Source organism: Callorhinchus milii, unplaced genomic scaffold, assembly GCF_018977255.1.
Source record: "Callorhinchus milii isolate IMCB2004 unplaced genomic scaffold, IMCB_Cmil_1.0 Scaffold12, whole genome shotgun sequence".
Lineage (NCBI taxonomy): Eukaryota > Metazoa > Chordata > Chondrichthyes > Chimaeriformes > Callorhinchidae > Callorhinchus > Callorhinchus milii.
The window spans coordinates 12,939,483-12,958,397 of record NW_024704753.1 but is presented as its reverse complement, the minus strand read 5'-3'; the positions used below and the strand labels follow the sequence as shown (position 1 = coordinate 12,958,397).

The following is an 18,915-nucleotide window of genomic DNA, read 5'->3' as shown; positions in this document are numbered from 1 at the left end:
CATCTGAAGGATTATTATTTAATAAATAAAAGGACATATAATTTAATTCAAGGTATTATAAAGACAAATCTGTACAAGGCAATTTCGCCACAATACGATTTAATCACAACCTGTTGTAATTTTGTATAATTGACACTTTATATACTCTTCATTACTTGTGCATATCTACATACATTTTATATGGCAGCTGAGTTCGATTACTTGCCTGTAAAATCCACCTAATAAATGTTTCATATTTAAAAGAGTAGGGCAGTTTCTCAACTTTGGTCTTGATTTTAAAGATAACTAGTGACATCACGAATGCCTGTCGGAATTGCTGGTAATTCTATTTCTAGGAGCAGTAGTATTATTCATAGCTGTACTGTGAAACCTGTCTATAAAAGCTGACACTCACGTCTGATTCATTGAAACAACATTCTTAACTGGTGAACCACCTTGCCAAACCTATTTTTTTTTAAGAAGATACAAGTTACAAAGATACATTTTGGGGCTACAAAATTATTTTAAGAAATATACTGAATGCAATGTATGCCTTTGATGCAATATGAATAATTTATTATGGAGCAAACGTGATTGCAATGTGCAGAACTGGTTGGTTGTTATGGGATCTGAACCGGGCCACATACACCCTTAAACTCCTCCCTTTTTAATAGAGGAACTACTTTTTAATTGACTGGTGGGACTACTGTTAAGGTAATTTTTTAAAAACTGGTTTCAGTTTTCTATTGAGTAACTGATCTGTATTGACTGCACATGATACATTGGTATCAGGTACAAATCCGCATCCATTAAAAGGCTGCTGCAATGTAGCGGTTGAGTCTTCTACACTATTTCATTATAAACTCTAACTGGCCCTAAAACAAGACCTGAGCTGGTGGGTATTAGATCCATCAGTAAACGTTGAGAATGGCATATCTCTGATGCTGTGCATATGTGCAGAACACGTATTGCAAGACTGCACTATTCTTTTAAATCCTACAGGTGATTTGCTGTATTTTTACAGCTATGTACATAAAATGTATATTATAAATGATGGCAATGTTTACTGGGGTGATGTTGCACTATGAATACTGGTTTGGCCAAACGTTTTGAAGTGTGGTTTACAAGTTTGTGTGATTTAAAATTTTTGCGGAATAAACATTTTTTCTGAAATTCTAGCTGGTATTGTCACTATTTGCTCTGTGTCAATTGATTTGATAAAACTATATTTCTCTTCATTTGCTCCTGACTTTTCTCCCTCTTTAATATATGCACGTCCGATGCCAACAAGCAATTATTGAAATAGTACTGTAATGCATTTCCTGAGGTCATTTTTTCCCTTCTCAAATATAACCAAGACCACTCACTGACTACATTCCTAAATTAGACTAACTCAACACAGACCAATGATTGAACCTGAAGATTCTTGATTTGTGTGGCTCAGTTTCACAACAGGCAGTGGCTTTACTGACTGAATCATCGGAGGAAAAATAGGGATGGGGGAGAAGTCTGAATTGGACCACACCCTTAAACTTTTAAGAGTAGTTATAAAGCTTCACTGTTAGATAGCATCACAGTGTTATTGAGTGTTAGAGCATTAACAGTGGAAGGATACAGCTTTTGGGAATGAAAGGAAGCTGTGGGAATCAGCTATAGTAATCCAACCTCAAAGGTAACTTGGATCTCCACGTGGTCAGCCAAGGTGGAAGTTGGTGGGAGGTCTGGGAGCAGAGATGCAAGTCCAGGCAGACAGAGAAAACTCTTAATTATCTCAGACCAATTTTCAGTAATAAGATTTACAACAATGAAAGCTATAATCTTATCTTGAGATTGTGATGACTGTCTCAAAATTGTTTGAGTTTGCTGTGTGGCTCATGACATCATTTGAATTCCTCTGAGTTTACTGCCCTGTAATAACTCCTAGGTTATTGATATGTCCTTGTTCTCATCCACTTTAAAACATGTCATTTTGATTCAAACATGTGAACGTACAAATTAGATCAGAACCCCCAGATTTTCTTTTGCTAATCTGCCCTCCTCTCTCCTGAAGGCAATAGCTGAGTAATGGTTTCATGGGTGTCAGCATTACCTCAACTAACTTACCATTCTTGGTGCACAAGTCTTTTGCTTTCAGAAGGCAGTGACTATTAGTGCAAATCTTAAGGAGTTGGATCCTATGGAGGCCATGAGGTTTGAAGTGCTGCCAACCAGTTCCCATTAACATCCTATGTCTGATTTCAGAGCCAGCTTCAGTCTCGCCATTAAAGTGAGTAACGTTATACAGTACTTCCTCATCCCTCAGCTTCTTTCTGTCATAACTATTCTTGTAGCTCATCCAACAGATTTTAAAATCATTATCCTTGTATTGGGGACAAATAATATTAATAGAATTGGCAGAGAACTGAATACATATCCTGCAGGTTTTTAACTTAGATACGGAATTTAGGCAGTGGGGAAAAAAAAGATCCACATAGCATGACAGTTTATTATACCAGCAAGAAATATATCACATAACATCACAATGTGCTGGTCAGATGTCATAAATCATGAATATCCTCTTGGGTGTGGAAAGGTAAGCATAGTTTCCTTGGGGCTGAACTAGCTCCAAGATGATGTACATGGCAAAGGAATGTTGGAACCGAGTCAAACCTCTGTGGGTGTCTTGGTAGTCCAGTTCTTGAGCCAAGCGGGTATGCACTACTCCGAGACTACTGTTGTCAGCCAGCCTGGATCATCAGCCTCGAAGAGGCAGGGAATCTTCTCACTCAACTCTTGTTAACCCTTTACGAGTAGGGTGGTCCGAGCTGAACAAGCCGTGGGAAGCTTGCTATTTCAGCTGGTTAATGATAATAGTAATAATAATTATACTTGCATTTGGTATAGCACCTTATATTGTTAAGTGGATTGACTATATTGTGGGTGAAATGTAACAGCCAATTGTGCACAGCAATGTCCCATAAGCAGTCATGGATTGAGTGAGGGATTTTGGGAAGGATCACCACCCCCAGAAAGCAATCTACCATTCGGCTAACAACTGGGTAAACAGAAGCCTGTGTAGTAAGGAAACTTGCCTAAGGTTTCGCCCTGCCCGGGAATTCATCCCGGCTCCGCTCGCTAACTGAACACGCTAACCATTACGCTATGGTTAAACTCTAGTAGTACCCACAAGCCACACACTGAGTTAAGCTCCACCGAATACATTCTGTAATTTGGTGAGCAGGGACAGCATTCCTCCAGGGAAAGAATGTACAATTGTATACATGGGAAATTTCCATGTTTATTAGGAATGTGTATGTGGAAGTTTGGCTGGCTGGATGCTGTTATCTATGTGTCAGACACCTCACAGACCAAAAAAATGCAACAGTTTACTAATATATCTGACAAGTTATTTACCACCACAAACCAAATAAGTGAGAAGTTTCGTTGACTGGGGCGGGAGGACGTCCTAAGGTGCTGGACACTGTACAACATTTCAGACCAACGTCATTCTGGAGACGAATGGAATAATGCAATAGTCCTTGTTCGAACTTTTATATTACTAAAGACCTGCCTAAGTCAGGAAAGTGGGAAAAGCAGCATGAAACCCTATTCACTGATAGAAACAATGGAAATTCTGGTGCTAAACCAGTCGAGCTATCCATACATGCATTCCCCCAGTCAAGCACCATCCCCGGCAGAAAAAGATGGAGTGTGACTTGCTCCCAGGTTCATCATCAATCCCTATGGTTGGTGTTCTTTAGTTTAGGCAGAAGTGCTCAAGGATATTTCACCCTCTCTCTGACTATCCTGGTAAATTCACCATTCTGGGAAAGCTGATTCCAAACAACAGTCAAGCCTGTTATTCAGACTCTAGTCTACAAGTCAAAGTCCAGTAATTTTTAACCTCTAATTTCTACACTGTACTTAACCAAGCCTGCTTCATTCATGGAGAGAGAATGCTCAGCACTTATTCTCTCTTAGGTCTAATTAGAATTGACTGCACATCCTTGACATTAGTCCTTGTTTGGCCATTTACAATCAGATTGGATCTGTTATTAAACTTGTTGGCTTTAGCTTCTGAGTCAGAAATTGTAGGCTGAAGCCCCATGTTGGGAGCTCATAGTCTAGGCCAATGGTGGCCCGGAAGTGGCCCACCAAACCTTCACTCTAGCCTAGGTGAATGTATTTTACATCAATGTTTTGATTCCAGTTTTGTTTATTGAACATTTCTTGATTTATTGCATAAATCAGCCAATCTAGGCTGACATTGCAGTGCTTTGCTGGCATAGCACTGCATTATCAGAGGTTCAGTCCTTTGGTTAAACTGAGGTCCTGTCTATGTGGTCAGTGGATGCTAAAGATCCCACAGCACTACTTGAGAAGGGAGGTTCCCCCAGTGTTCTGGCCACCAATGCCCCAGACAAAATCCTCTCTCCACGAATGAGGTAGGCTCAGTTAAGTGCAATGGGTGTTTGGGACATTTCATCTCCACAAACGGTTTCTCCTCTAGTTCCCGCAACGCCTATAGCGGCGTTCCTCAGGGCTCTGTCCTTGGTCCCCTCTTGGATGGGAGACCGGCGAGGAGGGCGTTAGAGTAGTCCAGCCGAGAGGTGACAAAGGCATGAACCAGGTTTTCAGCGACTTTTGGGGAGAGGTATTGGCGGAGACAGGCGATGCGTCAGAGGTGGAAGAAAGCGGTGCTGATGAGGGACTGGATGTGGGGGAGGAAGGATAATTGGGGGTTGAACCTGACGCCTAGGTTGGTTACGGGTTCGGAGAGTTTTAGGGGGAGGTCGGGTAGGTGGAGGAGGTGAAAGCCGTGAGATTTTCAACGTTGACGAGAGCCAAAGAGTATGGCTTCCATCTTGTCAACGTTTAGCTGAAGAAAATTTGCACTCATCCAGCCCCTGAGATCCGACAGGCAGCTGACAGAACATCAGGGGAATGGGGGTCACAAAGAGAGGTGGAAGAATAGAGTTGGCTGTCATCTGCAAACATGTGGAAATGTACTTTATGTCTGCGGATGACATCCCCAAGAGGGAGCATGTAGATCAGAAAGAGGAGGGGGCCAAGGATGGATCCTTGGGGAACCCTGCAGGTGACCGGGTTGGAGCGGGAGGAGAAGCCATTTGTGCAGATGTACTGCTGGCGGTTTGTGAGGTAGGACTCGAACCAGGCGAGTGCGGTCCCACTGAGGTGGATGACGGAGGAAAGGCGGTGGAGGAGGATGGCGTGATCGACTGTGTCGGAGAGGTCCAGGAGGACAAGGAGGCAGAGGGAGCCCTGGTCACAGATAGAGAGGATGTTGTTTGTGACTTTCACAAGCGCAGTCTCTGTACTGTGGGCGGAAACCGGACTGGAGGGGTTCGAAGAGGGAGTGGGAGGAGAGGTGTGCGTGAAGTTGATTGGCAACAACGCGTTCTAGAACTTTTGAGAGGAAGGGCAGGTTAGAAATAGGGCGGTAATGGCTGGGGTTTGAGGAATCTAGGGAGGGTTTTTGCAGGAGGTGGGTGATGACAACAGTTTTGAGGGAGGCAGGGACTGATCCGGAGGAGAGAAACTGGTTGATGATGTCAGCCAGTAGTGGGCAGAGGAGGGGGAGCTGGGTGACCAGTAATTACGTTGGTGGGGAGGGGGTCGAGGCAGCAGGTGGTGGGTTTCATGGAGGTGATGGTGGGTGAGAGGGAGGAGGGAGAGACGGGGAGGAAGGAATGTAGAATGGGGGTGGTGGTAGGAGCAGATGATGAGGAAGGTGAGAGGGACAGAGAGAGCGTGGTGGTGGATGACAAGGGGCAGGTGGATGAGGCTGCCTGGTGGATGTTAAGTATTTTAGATGAAAAGTCCATAACCTCCTCGCACTTGGCATTTGATACGAAGATTGAGGAGGCCTGAGGGGGGGGGGCACGGAGGAGGTAGTGAGTGGTGGAAAAAAGGATTTTGGGGTTGTGTTTAGCCTCCAAGATGATGTTGGAGTAGAAGGCCGTTTTTGCGCATGTCAAAGAACAGTGGTAGCTGTGGAGATGCTCAAGCCACAGCTGCTGGTGAACTGTCAGGGCAGTTTTCCACCATCTGCGCTCGAGCATACGGGTTTAGGTTTTTTGGCAGCGGAGATGATTGTTGTACCAGGGGGATCGGGTGGGTTTGGAGATGGTCCTGGATTTTAGGGGGACAAGGGAGTTGAAGGTGGAGGAGAGGCGATCGTGGAGCAGCTGGACGGCTGCTTCTGGATCTCCGCGGGTGGAAGGCCAGAGGGATAGGATGTTTGATGATGAGAGGGCCTTTGTGAGAGTCTCAGGGGGTAGCCTTTTCTAAAGGCGGTAGAGGATGGTTGAGGGCTTGGTGGAGGGATGTGAGTGGAGAAGGAGATGAAAAAGTGGTCCGAGATGCCCTTGTCCACTATGCTGAGGTCGGAAATGAGGTCTGACAAGGCCTGAATGTCAGTGCCTCAGGCACCGACAGCATCACCATCCATGGATGCACACTCCACCTTACTAAGTCAGTCCGGACCTTGGCGTCTTGCTTGACCTTCAACCATCCTTTGTACCCCACATCTGTACCATAAACCGCTCTGCCTTCCCCTACCTCCGCAACATCGCCCGGCTCCTCTACTGTCTCACACCACAGGCTGCTGAAACCTCATACACACTACCATTATATAGAGGCTTGTCTATGCAAGCTCATTACTTGTCGGCCTCAACAACTCCTCCCTCCATAGGTTACAGATTATCCAGAACTCTGCAGCCCGTGTCCTCTCCCACACCAGGCTCTGTGACCCTATGACCCTCATCCTCGCCTGACTCCATTGGCTTCCCATCTCACAAAGGATACAGTTCAAGATCCTGGTCCTCACCTTCAAAGCCCTCCACAGTCTTGCTCCCCCCTACCTCTGCGACCTCCTAACCCCCTTCCATCCTGCACGCTCCCTCCGCTCAGCGGGTTCCGGCCTGTTTCACTTCCCCCACCTCGCTCGCCCCAATATTGTGCTTGAGACACCGCCCGGGGTGGAAGGCACTATATAAGTGCAAGTTGTTGTTGTTAGCAGGCGGACCTTCTGCCACTCTGCCCCCACCCTCTGGAACTCTATCCCGCAGTCCCTCTGCCTCACCCTCTCTTGCCTCCATCAAGACCATCTCAAGACCGTCCTCTTTGACCGTGCTTTCGATCACTCAGCATTCCCCCCCACTGCCCTCCACCCTCCCCGATCCCGACTCCCAGCTCAGGTCTGAAATTATGACTGTCCAGCGCCTTGGGACGTCCTCCCAACGTGAAAGGTGCTTTACAAATGTAATTTTGTTGTTGTTGCAATAGGCAAATTAGATGCTGCATTTGCAGCCTATGAATTTATAGTAATCCTGTGAAGCAATACGAGATGTTTCAATGATATGATGATACTACACCAAATGGAAGGATTATAACAACATTACTTATGTTACTACATTTTTATTGTAAATATTCTTATTCTTTCAAATCCAGTTCATACATTTTATCGAGTAGAAAGGCTTAACCTTTTACACTTCAATTACTGAATTTGATACTCATGTTTTATATTATAAATCTATTGACACACAGTAGTTGCTACATTTTAGCACCAAAAGGAATTTTACCCTTTCAGTTTCAAAACATAGAAAATCTATATTTGTTAACATGCATGGTAAATACTGAGTAGATTTGATTAAAGAAACAATCTAGCCTCTTGATTATTTCCAGATCACATAGGCATAAAGGTGCATAAAGTGGAAAGAGCATGCTCAACACTTATCTTCTCTTAGGTCTGATTAGAATTGCCTGCACATCCATGACATTAGTACATGTCAGGCCAGTTACAATCAGATTGGATCCATTGTTAAACTTGCTGAAGAATGTAAAGGAATCATTGTTGCTGAGAAAGTCTTCTACATTGAGCCCTTCACTTATAGCCTCATCAACCAGCTCGGTGTAAGCTATTGCCCCAGCAGCTTCTGTAGGACCATCCTGCCCATCTGTCCCGCCGCTAAGAAAAATAACTTCATGCTCTGAAAGGGGGTCCTGTGACCTTGTTAATTTTGCTTTGTGCAATTCAAGGGCTACAAGCAAGGCCATCTCCTGATTTCGACCTCCTTTACCTTTGCCCCGTAGCATTACTGTCGTCTCACCTCCTGCCAGCAGGCAAACTGGCCTCCCAGAACCTCGTGACTCTTCCAAAGCTATCAGGCAGTTATCTAGCTGGAAGTCAGGAATGTCCATCATCGCAATAGTCTGCAGGATCGCATCTTTCAGGTTGCCTTGCTGGACAGAATTAGAGTCTGCTAGAGTGGAACATGCATACTGAATCAACATACTGTACAATTTGGCCACATTCCTGACATCCCCACTCACTGCAGTAGACAAGACAGAAGTGCTATAACCCAAACTTTCAGATTGACACTTTGCTTGTTTTAATGCAATTGCATTTGACCCAATAATAAAATTGCAGACGTGAGCAAAGTCCTGGCTTTCTCCATGGGTTGTACTCCCTTTGGCCCGAGAAAGAACTTCTTTTACAGATTCAGGTATGGATGACTCCAGGTTATATTTTGATAGAATCTTGTAGCAGTCTTCTGTTCTATGGGAGCTTGGTACAGTAGGACCGCTGGCAATAATATCCAGAGAATCTCCAATAACATCAGACATAATAAGACTGACCACCTGCCAAACAGAACAGATTTTATACTCTCAGGTTAGTTTATTGTATAGTCAACTTGCATTTTTACAGTGACCAGTTTTGTCACATAAAGGAGTCTTAAAGTGCATCTCATAACATACTTCATTACCACAAATCTTTTCTACAGGCCCAGCTCTGATGATGGGCACAAATATCAGTAAGAACCCAGATAAAGACCTATTTCGCCCACAAAATACAGTCAATTCACTTTACAGTATATTCTGCAAAACGCTTTGAGACGTCTCGAAGACTTGATAAGGCGCTATATCATATGCAAGGATTATTATTATTTCTTTGCACAGAGGGTAGCTAGAACATGGAATTCTCTGCCACGAACCGTTGTTGAGGCAGAAGCCAACATTAGTTTGAAAGAGAAATAGATATTTGAAAAGAGGAATATTCAAGGATGTGGGGAGTACACAGAAGGGCAATTAGATGAGGCGGCTCATGTGGGGGAAATACCAGCTTAGGGTTAGGGTTAGACTTGATAAGTCAAATGGCCTATTTCTATCCCGTTACTTGATGCTATCAGTTTATCTAATATTTACCCACTCTTTCCCTATTTTTTTTTCGACTGCATCACTGATGTTGGTGTCCTCAGTAAGTGGCCCATGTAGTCATTATTTCTGTATGAGCTTTAAGTGTTGAAGGCTATTTAACCACCGGAAGCTACCTCAGCCATTCATGATCCTGATCTCACCCAATGCTCACACACAGCAAGCGTCATGGATATTGATAAGAAACAGAAACCTTGACTGATTTCCCCTCCCTAACCTGGGGCACTGAAGCGAATGGAATATTTTTCTAATTTTATTACAGGTGTTAGCATCAAAAATTCTCAGGAGTAAAGTTCTGGCTCTACCCTAACAATATGCTTTAACCCCCAGCATCAGTAAATAGGCCCGGCACAGCAGGTAAGTTCTTCTTCATATATATATATATATATATATATAAGTGATCTGGACTTGGGTATAGCAAGTAGCATTTCCAAGTTTGCTGATGACACAAAGTTAGGTAGGGTGGTAAACAGTGAGAAGGATAGTAGCCAACTGCAGGAAGACATAGACAGAATGGTAAAATGGGCAGACACATGGCAGATGAATTTCAATGTAGAGAAATGCATTTTGGAAGAAAGAATGAGGAGGCAATATAGGCTGGTAATACAATCTTAAGGGGGGGGTGAAGGAACAGGGAGACCTGGGGATTCAGGTAAATAAATCCTTGAAGGTGGCAGGACAGGTAGATAAAGCTGTAAAAAGGGCATATGGGATACTAGGCTTTATAAATAGGGGCATAGAGTACAAGAGTCAGGAGGTTATGATTAACTTATATAAAACACTGGTTTGGCCTCAATTAGAATACTGCGTCCAGTTCTGGGCACCACACTATAGGAAGGATGTTAAGGCATTGGAAAGGGTGCGGAGGAGATTTATGAGGATGGTAGCCGGAATGAGGGACCTTGATTATGAGGAAAGACTAGAGAGGCGAGGATTATTCTCATTGGAGCAGAGAAGGTTACGAGGAGACCTAATAGAGGTCTTCAAAATCATGAGGGGATTTGATAGGTTAGAAAGGGAAAAACTGTTTCCACTGGTGGGTGTTTCGGTGACTCGATGTCACAGATTTAAAACAGTTTCTAAAAGAAGCAGAGGGGAGGTGAGAAGAAATTTTTTCACACAGCGAGTTGTTTGAATCTGGAACGCATTGCCTGAAAGGGTGGTGGAGGCCGACTCGATAACAACTTTTAAAAACTAGGTGGATCGGTATTTGAGGAGGACGGGTTTGCAGGGTTATGGGGAAAGGGCTGGGGAGTGGGATTGACATTACATTGCTCTTTTCAAAGAGCCGGCACAGACTCGATGGACCGAATGGCCTCTTTTTGTGCTGTACGGTTCTATGAAGTTTCTGTTGTTCAAAGGTGGGTTGGCAATGGATAGATCTTCAGGTATCAAAACAGGAATTCTCTATTTCGGTGTTTCAATAATAACCACCTATATAATAGTGCCTTTCATGAATGCCTCCCCATGTGAAAGGAGCTGTAGAAATGTAAATTTGTTCTTGTTGCATTGCAGCACTTTAGTTACACTGCAAGCTCATTCAGTGATTGATAGGAACAAGAATAGGCCATTCAGCCTGTTCTGCCAGTTTATTACATGTTTTTTTTAATCCCAGGTATTTTTTAATAGTTCAACACTATCCACTCAGAAGCACAGAACGTAAACATGAAACAAAAACATGAAACATACCTGTGCAGGATTGGCTATTTTTGCCAAGCCTCCGCCTTTGAGTAGAGAGAGACTCTTGCGAACTGTATTGAGTTCATGAATTGTTGCTCCTTTAGCAGCAAGTTGTTTAGTCAGGCTCTGTTTCTCCTGCAAAGTGACCGGTGGGATAGGGGCTGGTAACAAAGCTGAACCTCCTCCTGAAAAAAATTATTTTTTTTTTTTTTTGAGATTCTCATCAGGGTTCCACAGAACGTCAGTGCTTCCATATGCTGCATCATGGGTGATGTGGGTTAGCACCTGCTACTCCCGAAATGTGTCATTGGAAGCCAACCAATACCCAACAGTGTGAAGGGGGAAAACAAAATCCAACTACCAGTTCTCTCGCAATTCCTATCACCTGACTGACCAGCACTGACAAGAAACCTGGAAGCAGGTCTGCAGCCTCTCCGCATAAGCACAGGGGGCAATAATAATTTACATTTATATAGAACCTTTCATACCAAAAGGCTGTCTCAAATCGTTTCACATAGATGACTGAGCATCTGAGCTGGAACATTAAATATTGGGTAAAAAAATAAGGCATTTCGACTCTTTGTTCCTTCTACTGGGATTTGGTTTAACACTTGCCCTCTGGGATTAACTGAAATCAATAACCTGCTCCAGCCAATATCAACCAGATCAACAGATCAATTTTAGTTCAAAAGTAGCACCATGCCATGTTGTGCAATTACTAACTTCTTGGGAATTAGCCGGGTGTCTGACACATGCAAAAACCCAACACCATGCTCAATAGTATCCATACGAAACAGAGTTTCATGCATCCCACCTGTACATGGAAATTCCAGATTTATTGGAATGGAATGTGCACTCTCTCCCCAAAGGGATGTATTCTGCTTACTTAATTTCGGAAAGTAATAAGTGCCGATTGGTAAGAGCCAAGGCTTGGGGACCCCATAGTTTGCTATGGTGGTACTGCCGATAAGCTAGACTGGCTGGACTGACATCAGCAGTGCTCTGGAGTACTGGCTCAGGAACTCGATTACTGAGACCATCACAGAGGGTTAGCTCAATTCTGACATTCCGTTGCTGAAAGTGCCATCCTGGAGACAGTTCAGCTCCAAGGAGACTCTGCTTACCTTCTCCCCCACCTCCTTAGAGGACAGTCATCTTTGGTCATCTGATATCTTATGAGCATGGGTTTCACTAGATGGATGGCAATAACAAAAACTAACTGAGCAGTCCAAATTAAATTTGTTGCAGTGAATGCTTTAAAAATGATTGGATGGACTATAGTTGAATGGAGGATCTAGGACCGGAGGATCTAGGACCGAAGGAAAAGTCACCACTCTCACTAAAATGTCCAGCTTTATTCAATATCTAAGAGCTTGTGTCAGTTTGTAGCACTCTTGTATCTGGGTCAGAAGGTTGTGGATTCAAGCTCCACATCAATTCTGAGCTCATAGTCCAGGCAGTGGATAAGCCTTTTGGATAAGACATTAAACCAAGGTCCAGGTTAACCATCCAGGTCAAAGATCCCATTAACAGCATTTAAAGACAATGAGTTTCTTGTGCTGTCCTGATCAACAATGCTCCTGATATATTTGTCATTTACCTCATTGTGGGATTTCAATGCACACAAAACATTTGCCTATAAAGAACAGTCATTATACTACTGATTGTAAACTGCTTTGAGACATTTTGATGTAATTAAAAGCTTCAGAAATGCAAAAAAAATTGAATCAGCCAGTTGTCTGACACATGCAGAAACCCATCACCATGCTTCAGAGTATCCAAATCAAACTGAGATTTCATTGCATCCCACCTACATATGGAAATCCCAGAGATAGATTGTTGGAATGGAATGTGCACTACTTAACTAATTCCTGAATATTAGACGCAGGTTGGCAAGAGTTAAGACTTGGGGACTCCAGAGTATGCGTTGGCGTGCTGCTGAAGTCTAACCAGCTAAAATCGCATAGCTTGCCATTGATATTGTTGTCGGGCAAGCTTTCTCGCTACTTGATCAGCTAGGACCACCCTGCCTGTAAGGGCTTTGGCTTGCAGGGTTAACAGGAGCTGACTCCCTGCCTCCAGTGACTGGTCTGCTCTTCCAGGTCCTGCCAATGAGCCAGGCTGGCTGGTCTTGTCATCAGCAGTGCACTGGGATACAGCAGACCTGTCCGGCTCAGGAACCAGACTACTGAGACCGCCTGGCTCGATTCCACCATTCCATTTCCAGGCATGTCACCTTGAAGCCAGTTCAGCTCCAAGGAAAGACCCCGCTTACCTTCCCCACTCAGAGGAAAATGCAAATTATTTTGTAAGAAGAGAGACAAAGAATTCCTATACCTGAGATGAGTACAAAGAGTAGATCCTTTGCTGTAAGTCCTTCAGCTAAATGTTGGATTCTGTTGGCTGCTGTCAGTGCATTCTCATCAGGAAGGTTATGTTTGGCTCCTTCAATGACTTGCATTTTGGTCTGAGGCTTTAAAAGCATGTCTCTGCGGAGTTAACGACATTCAATTAAGCAGAGAAGTGTTGCTTACATTTTATTAACCAAATGTATCATTTTCCTTTTAACATTTACAGCCATAAGCTGTAAAAATCCACCATATAAAAACTGTCCATTAATTTAGCATTTTAAATGAATCACTTAAAGACAGTGGTGAATAAGTCACTCCAATATACTGTTTGACCCCATTATCGTATACCACTACACCATGGATTTGATAGAACACTGGCAAGGGTACAGTGGGTATGATGTACTTCCTTCTTGTGGTGCTGACTGACCAAATTCCTGCACATGGCTTGTTCTAGGCGATCTCCGGACGTCATTGGCGTCCTCAAAAACCACCAAAATTATGAGAGAAAATACTGCTAATGGCTTCCTTTACACTACACAGAGACCCAGCAAGCATCCACACTAGAACATGAATAATTATAGTGCTGTATCACATTTTGAGATGCACCACAGAGTTGGACTATAGTTGCAAAGCTGAGGTGTCCCTCAGTGACTAAGTGCTAAGGAAGATTAGAATCAAGCAGCCAGGATTTCTATCCAGTGACCAACTGCATGAAATTGCATCAGGAGATACAGAGAAAAGGAGAGGAAATGTGACAATGAGCTGCTATGATCTAATAACATGTTGGACAGGCTCATTGGATGGAATGACCTCACCTGTTCTTAAATCATTAGTGAATTGTATTAAATCATAAAAAGAATGACTTGCATCAACCACTTAATCCAATTCTCTTTTACTTTTTAAAAAAACTCCCATTGAACACTTGATGGTGGGAGAACTTTCTCTTACATTTTCCCAGTGGCCCGTAGGACCTCCTGAATACCACTCGGGACGCTGATTACACCTTGCAGCATGTGCTCTCCTAAGAGGTCCTCAGCAGCAGCTGCCATTCCCAGCACAGCTTTCCCGAAGCCAACCAGGTAGACATTCTTATGGACTGGGAAGCTCTGGTTTTGCACGGTTAGCCTCTCGCCCTCGACCCGAACATTGTTCCTTATCATGGTCTGAGGTAAAACAGCATTGACTGCTGCCTGAAAGATCTCCACGCTGTGCTGGGGAAGCGACATTTCTTTGCCAGCAATAGAAATGCTCCAATAATGCTTCCTCAGCTGCCACTTTGTGTGAACGAAGAGGCGATTGGTACGAAGCCACAAGTATTGTCCAAAAAGAACAACCATCTTAATTACAGAATCGCTGAGGTCCGCTGACTCCCGTCCTGAGGAAGAATAGATATGCATTAGTAAGATGTTAATATGGACCAAAGGTATTATTCACTCCACCAATTTTCTTCCCTCTCCTTTTCTCCTGAAAACATTTTAATTTATTTTTCCTTCCACTGTGGACATATTTCCACAGGTGCCAGGGTCTGGGACCCATTGGGACCCACCCAAAGGCCATTCTTCGTATGTCCATCTTAATATTCACCACCAATGGTCAGTGAGCTTTTGGATATTCTACCTTCACTCTCTGGAACTCCCAGAGTCCCTCCGCCTCAGTCTCTCGCTCCCCACTTTCAAAGGTGGTTTCAGTCACCCTTCCCAAACACCCCCCCCCACCACGGGTGCCCAGCCAGCAGTATAAAACACTTAGTCATCCTCCTGACATGAAAGACATTATCTAAATGTAAACTATATTGTATTCAATTGTATAATCATACAATGCAATGAGTAGCTCTATATCAGCTCACTATCAAGTATGGATGTCTATCACACAATCCTGCAGGGAATCTACAGACACTTATCAAGGGCCAATTTGAGGAGCTATGCCAAACCACGTTTCCCTTGACATACTTAACCTTTATCCAGCTGAATTAACTAATTACTAAGAAAACAGGTAGCTTGCTGACAAACAGTCAGCCAAGACCATCCATGTTGAACTTCAACCTGTGCATTCAAAGCAGCGTATAAGCCACAGGCTGCAAGTGTATTGCTTACCGATCATCTACCATAATATCCAGCATATTGGTTGTCATTTCAGTAAAGAAATGATATTGGGTAAAGCAATCTCTTCCACATTCATAGAAGATAAGCATTTACAAAGTAATGTGATAGATGCACCAGATTTTATAGCAGAACATCTATTTCCCTTGTATACAGTCACTCAGTTCATGCGGGAAAATCTCTCTTTGGGTGCTTCACATATGTGAATCAACAAGCGATTTAGGAGGGGGAAAACAGAAGACAATTGAAAGAGACATGGATCAAAGAAGTTGGTTTTTAGAAAGAATTCAAACCAGGGAAAGTGGAAATGAGGTGGAGGGATTTTCAAAGAGTTACAGATATCAGGGGCATTATGGTCACCAATGAAGGAGAGGGTCAAGGGACGTTCAGCAGGCTTGAGTTTGCAGGGCGGAGAATAGTTGGGAGAACATCCCGACTTGCAGAAGGAAAGAACACAGAAAGAACACATAAATATATGGGCTCAGTGGATTTATACTTTCCCAGCAAACGGGTACTGCAAACCCCCCAAGGCAGTCAAATATGATATGATATCGAAGCAACGCCCCACTTCCTTGCTCGGCTCCATTGTCTCCCCATCCTCATTCTTGCTTTCAACAAGAAAGCCTCACCTCACCTCTGTGACCTTCTACAACACTCAGGACCCGGCTGTTCTGTTCGCTCAGTGAACACCAGCCTGCTTCATGGTCAGTTTGGCAAATCCGACAAATGAAACATTGTAATAATAGAAAATTATTACCAAATGCAAGGATTATTATTAAGGATTATTATCCCTGATATTGGTAGACCAGGAGTAAGCATCGTTCAAAACCCAAAACATTGAGTTCATTCTAATTAGATTCTGGGTTCATGTTTTGATTAACTACTGTAGGTAATATTCCGACATTAGGTGGGAAAATTCATAATTTTTGATCCAACTGGTCACCAGAATTTTGAAAAGACTATTATGGAACGTGAAACGAGTTTAAATATCCCTCCCACCCACTTTCCAAAATTAATTTAGGGTTAATCCGCTTTATTTACTGCTGTTTCAAGGCAACAAGAGAAGCAGCTACAGCAGTTATAAAGCAACTAGTGATGGATTACATTGAAGGGTAATGATTATCCAGTTCTAAAGCAGCTGTAAATTATTAATAGAGGGGTAATGTTGATTATTTGTAGGTTACATTTTAAAATGAGTTGAGCAAACTTACCCAAGATTACACACAGTAAATCAGTTCAAATTATTCATTTAACCAACTGAAATTTAAGCAACAACTGACAAAATGGCGATTGAAACAAATTCTCTGTTGTTTCTATAATTTAAATGCAACAATTTGGCTCATCATTAACAAGCAAGTGACTTGATTGTCATTCATAGCTTCACTGAAGCCCCGTTAAAACTTCTCTGCATTTTCTGAAACTTCTCTCACCCCCGCGTTGCATTCCGCTCCAGTGTTAGGTTACTTAGCCCAACAGATCTAGGATTACTACAAAGTGCATTTACCTTGTCTGGCAGCATTGAGTTGTCACCCGCCGAGACTGATGTAAAATCCCAGCTGTGTGAGTCTGAGCGCAGGGAATTGCCATTTTTATCAATGCACTGTTCCCTCCTCCTCGTTATAGGTCAGCACATTATTTGGGTTTGAGCCTGTCTGCATCACAAGTACCGCCTTCCTATGGGTGTAAACATTTCAATATACATCATTTGTAAAAGTGAAGTTTTTAAAAAATGTGATTGTTTTAAAAAATTTGATTGCGAAACATGGCAGCCATTTGCGCATAGCAATGTCCCACAAACAACCATGCAAGTGAGTGACCAATTTTATTTGGGGGATTATTAGCAGGAACCTAGGAGAAACTTCCTTGTCTTTTCGAATAGTGCAATGGGATCTTTAACATCCACCTGGACAGGCAGATGGCCTGGGTTTTAACATCTCACCCGAAGAACTTTGCAGAACTTTGCTTTGCAGTGTCAGTTTAAACTATTTGAGTTCCATTTCCTGACTTAGAGCATGAACCCACAACCTTCCAACTCAGAGGCGAATGTGTATCAACTGAACCACACTGACACAATTTTGGGGTTCAGGATGTATATTTTATCCCTCCAAAAATCATTCACATCACTTTAAAGTACGTCCCGTGAAGCACTTGAGAAGTCGCAAAGATGTGATAATGCGCTATATCAAATGCAAGGATTATAGAATGTATATGGTCTGTGAAAGGAGCAGTGTTATATTAATAATAAAAGTTATATTGGCACCTTTTACATCAGGACTTCTGAAAGTGCAGGAACAATGAAAAGCTAGTTAACAGGATCACAGAAGAAGCCCCTTGGTTTTGGCAGTCAAAATGTCCATCAACACCCATTATTTCCACAGGCCACACAAGTGGGCATTTTGTATGCGCGAGTCCTGAGACAATGGGTGTCAACAGGGGTTGTGATATCAAGAAGCATCAGTCAACTCTGATCCCGTCCTCAAGTGGGGACAAAAACATGACATTGTTTTTACCATCAATGAAACCTCCAAACGTTAATAATTTAATGAACATTAGTATTAGTTCAGCTTATCAATGCCTTAAACCTCTGTTCTAGAAAAATGCTTATTGATGTATTTATTATGCATGCAGCCTAAATCAATAAATTAAGTGATAGGAATCCTGAAATAACTAAGTTCACAACCAAATCTAACAAACCCAGTCAGTAGGTAAATAGAGTTCCTCAAAAGCAAGAATGCTTGGGCTGTGTTTCTTGTGGGAAATTCCTTATCTTTTAAGTGACTCAGCCAAGATCTGTAAGTTTTCATATACCAGTGCAGCCATGTGCTTTTCCACCAGCACTTTACATGTAACCTGAAGGCAAATTTAATGCATCAAAATAGGTGAAAAAAGCATGCAGTAATCAGATGGTAAGTTACTCAGGTAGATTTCTTAGTAGCTAGCCACTGTCACCTTTCTCTGTTCTGCAGAGCAAGATTCTAAATCTATTGATAAATCATCTTAAAAGGAAAGTGCTTTTTTTGTGAATTACAAACATTACTGCTTAAAATTAAATTAAGCCTCTGTTTACTGAGCGGTAATTTGGAACCCGGTTGTTAGATATTGATGGATCGCTTTCCGGGGGGTAAGAATCCATCTCCCCAAAATAATAATAATTAGATAACTCTCTCCATAACTGTTTGTGCGACACTACTCTACGCAATTGGCTGCTGCGTTTCACCCACAAAATACAGTCAATCCACTTTACAGTATATTCTATGAAGTGCTTTGAGACGTCTCAACAACGTGATATGGCGTTATATCAAATGCAAGGATTATTATTATTAAGAAAGGACAATTCATAATATTCCAATACGTTATACTGTATTGTCGCATTTAGTGCTCCCCATCATATTGCTGTGAAGGGCATTAAAATGGGACTGCATAACCCTGCTCACCAGAGTTGGGCAACACATGACTGAGTTTCTGTAGATGTTTTATTACTAGCATTTTTGTCACATCTTGACAAAAAAATTAAATTCACCTACACTGCACAATAAATCCTGTGAAGTGCTTCCAACATGAAATCGCTATATTTAATGCAAGGATTATTA

General features: G+C 42.7%; 1 protein-coding gene across 1 annotated transcript; it reads right to left on the bottom strand.

Annotated features, from left to right (window-relative positions):
* Positions 1 to 7,387: 7,387 nt before the first annotated feature.
* Positions 7,388 to 17,033, bottom strand: glyctk (glycerate kinase). The gene is made up of 5 exons (XM_007890285.2): positions 16,830 to 17,033; positions 14,175 to 14,601; positions 13,213 to 13,364; positions 10,885 to 11,060; positions 7,388 to 8,622 (listed from the first exon to the last, which is right to left on the bottom strand). The coding sequence occupies exons 2-5, from the start codon at positions 14,561 to 14,563 to the stop codon at positions 7,714 to 7,716; spliced, it is 1,626 nt and encodes a 541-aa protein (XP_007888476.2). The 5' UTR covers positions 14,564 to 14,601; positions 16,830 to 17,033; the 3' UTR covers positions 7,388 to 7,713.
* Between the last annotated feature and the right edge of the window lie 1,882 nt (positions 17,034 to 18,915).

What these genes read in the sequence shown, in the direction of transcription:
- glyctk (XM_007890285.2), bottom strand. Translation starts at nt 14,563, where the DNA reads ATGGTTGTTCTTTTTGGACAATACTTGTGGCTTCGTACCAATCGCCTC. An exon ending in ACTCTTTGTACTCATCTCAG is followed by an intron (nt 11,061 to 13,212) that starts GTATAGGAATTC and finishes AATTTTTTTCAG; the next exon opens with GAGGAGGTTCAGCTTTGTTA. An exon ending in AAATAGCCAATCCTGCACAG is followed by an intron (nt 8,623 to 10,884) that starts GTATGTTTCATG and finishes TCTGTTTGGCAG; the next exon opens with GTGGTCAGTCTTATTATGTC.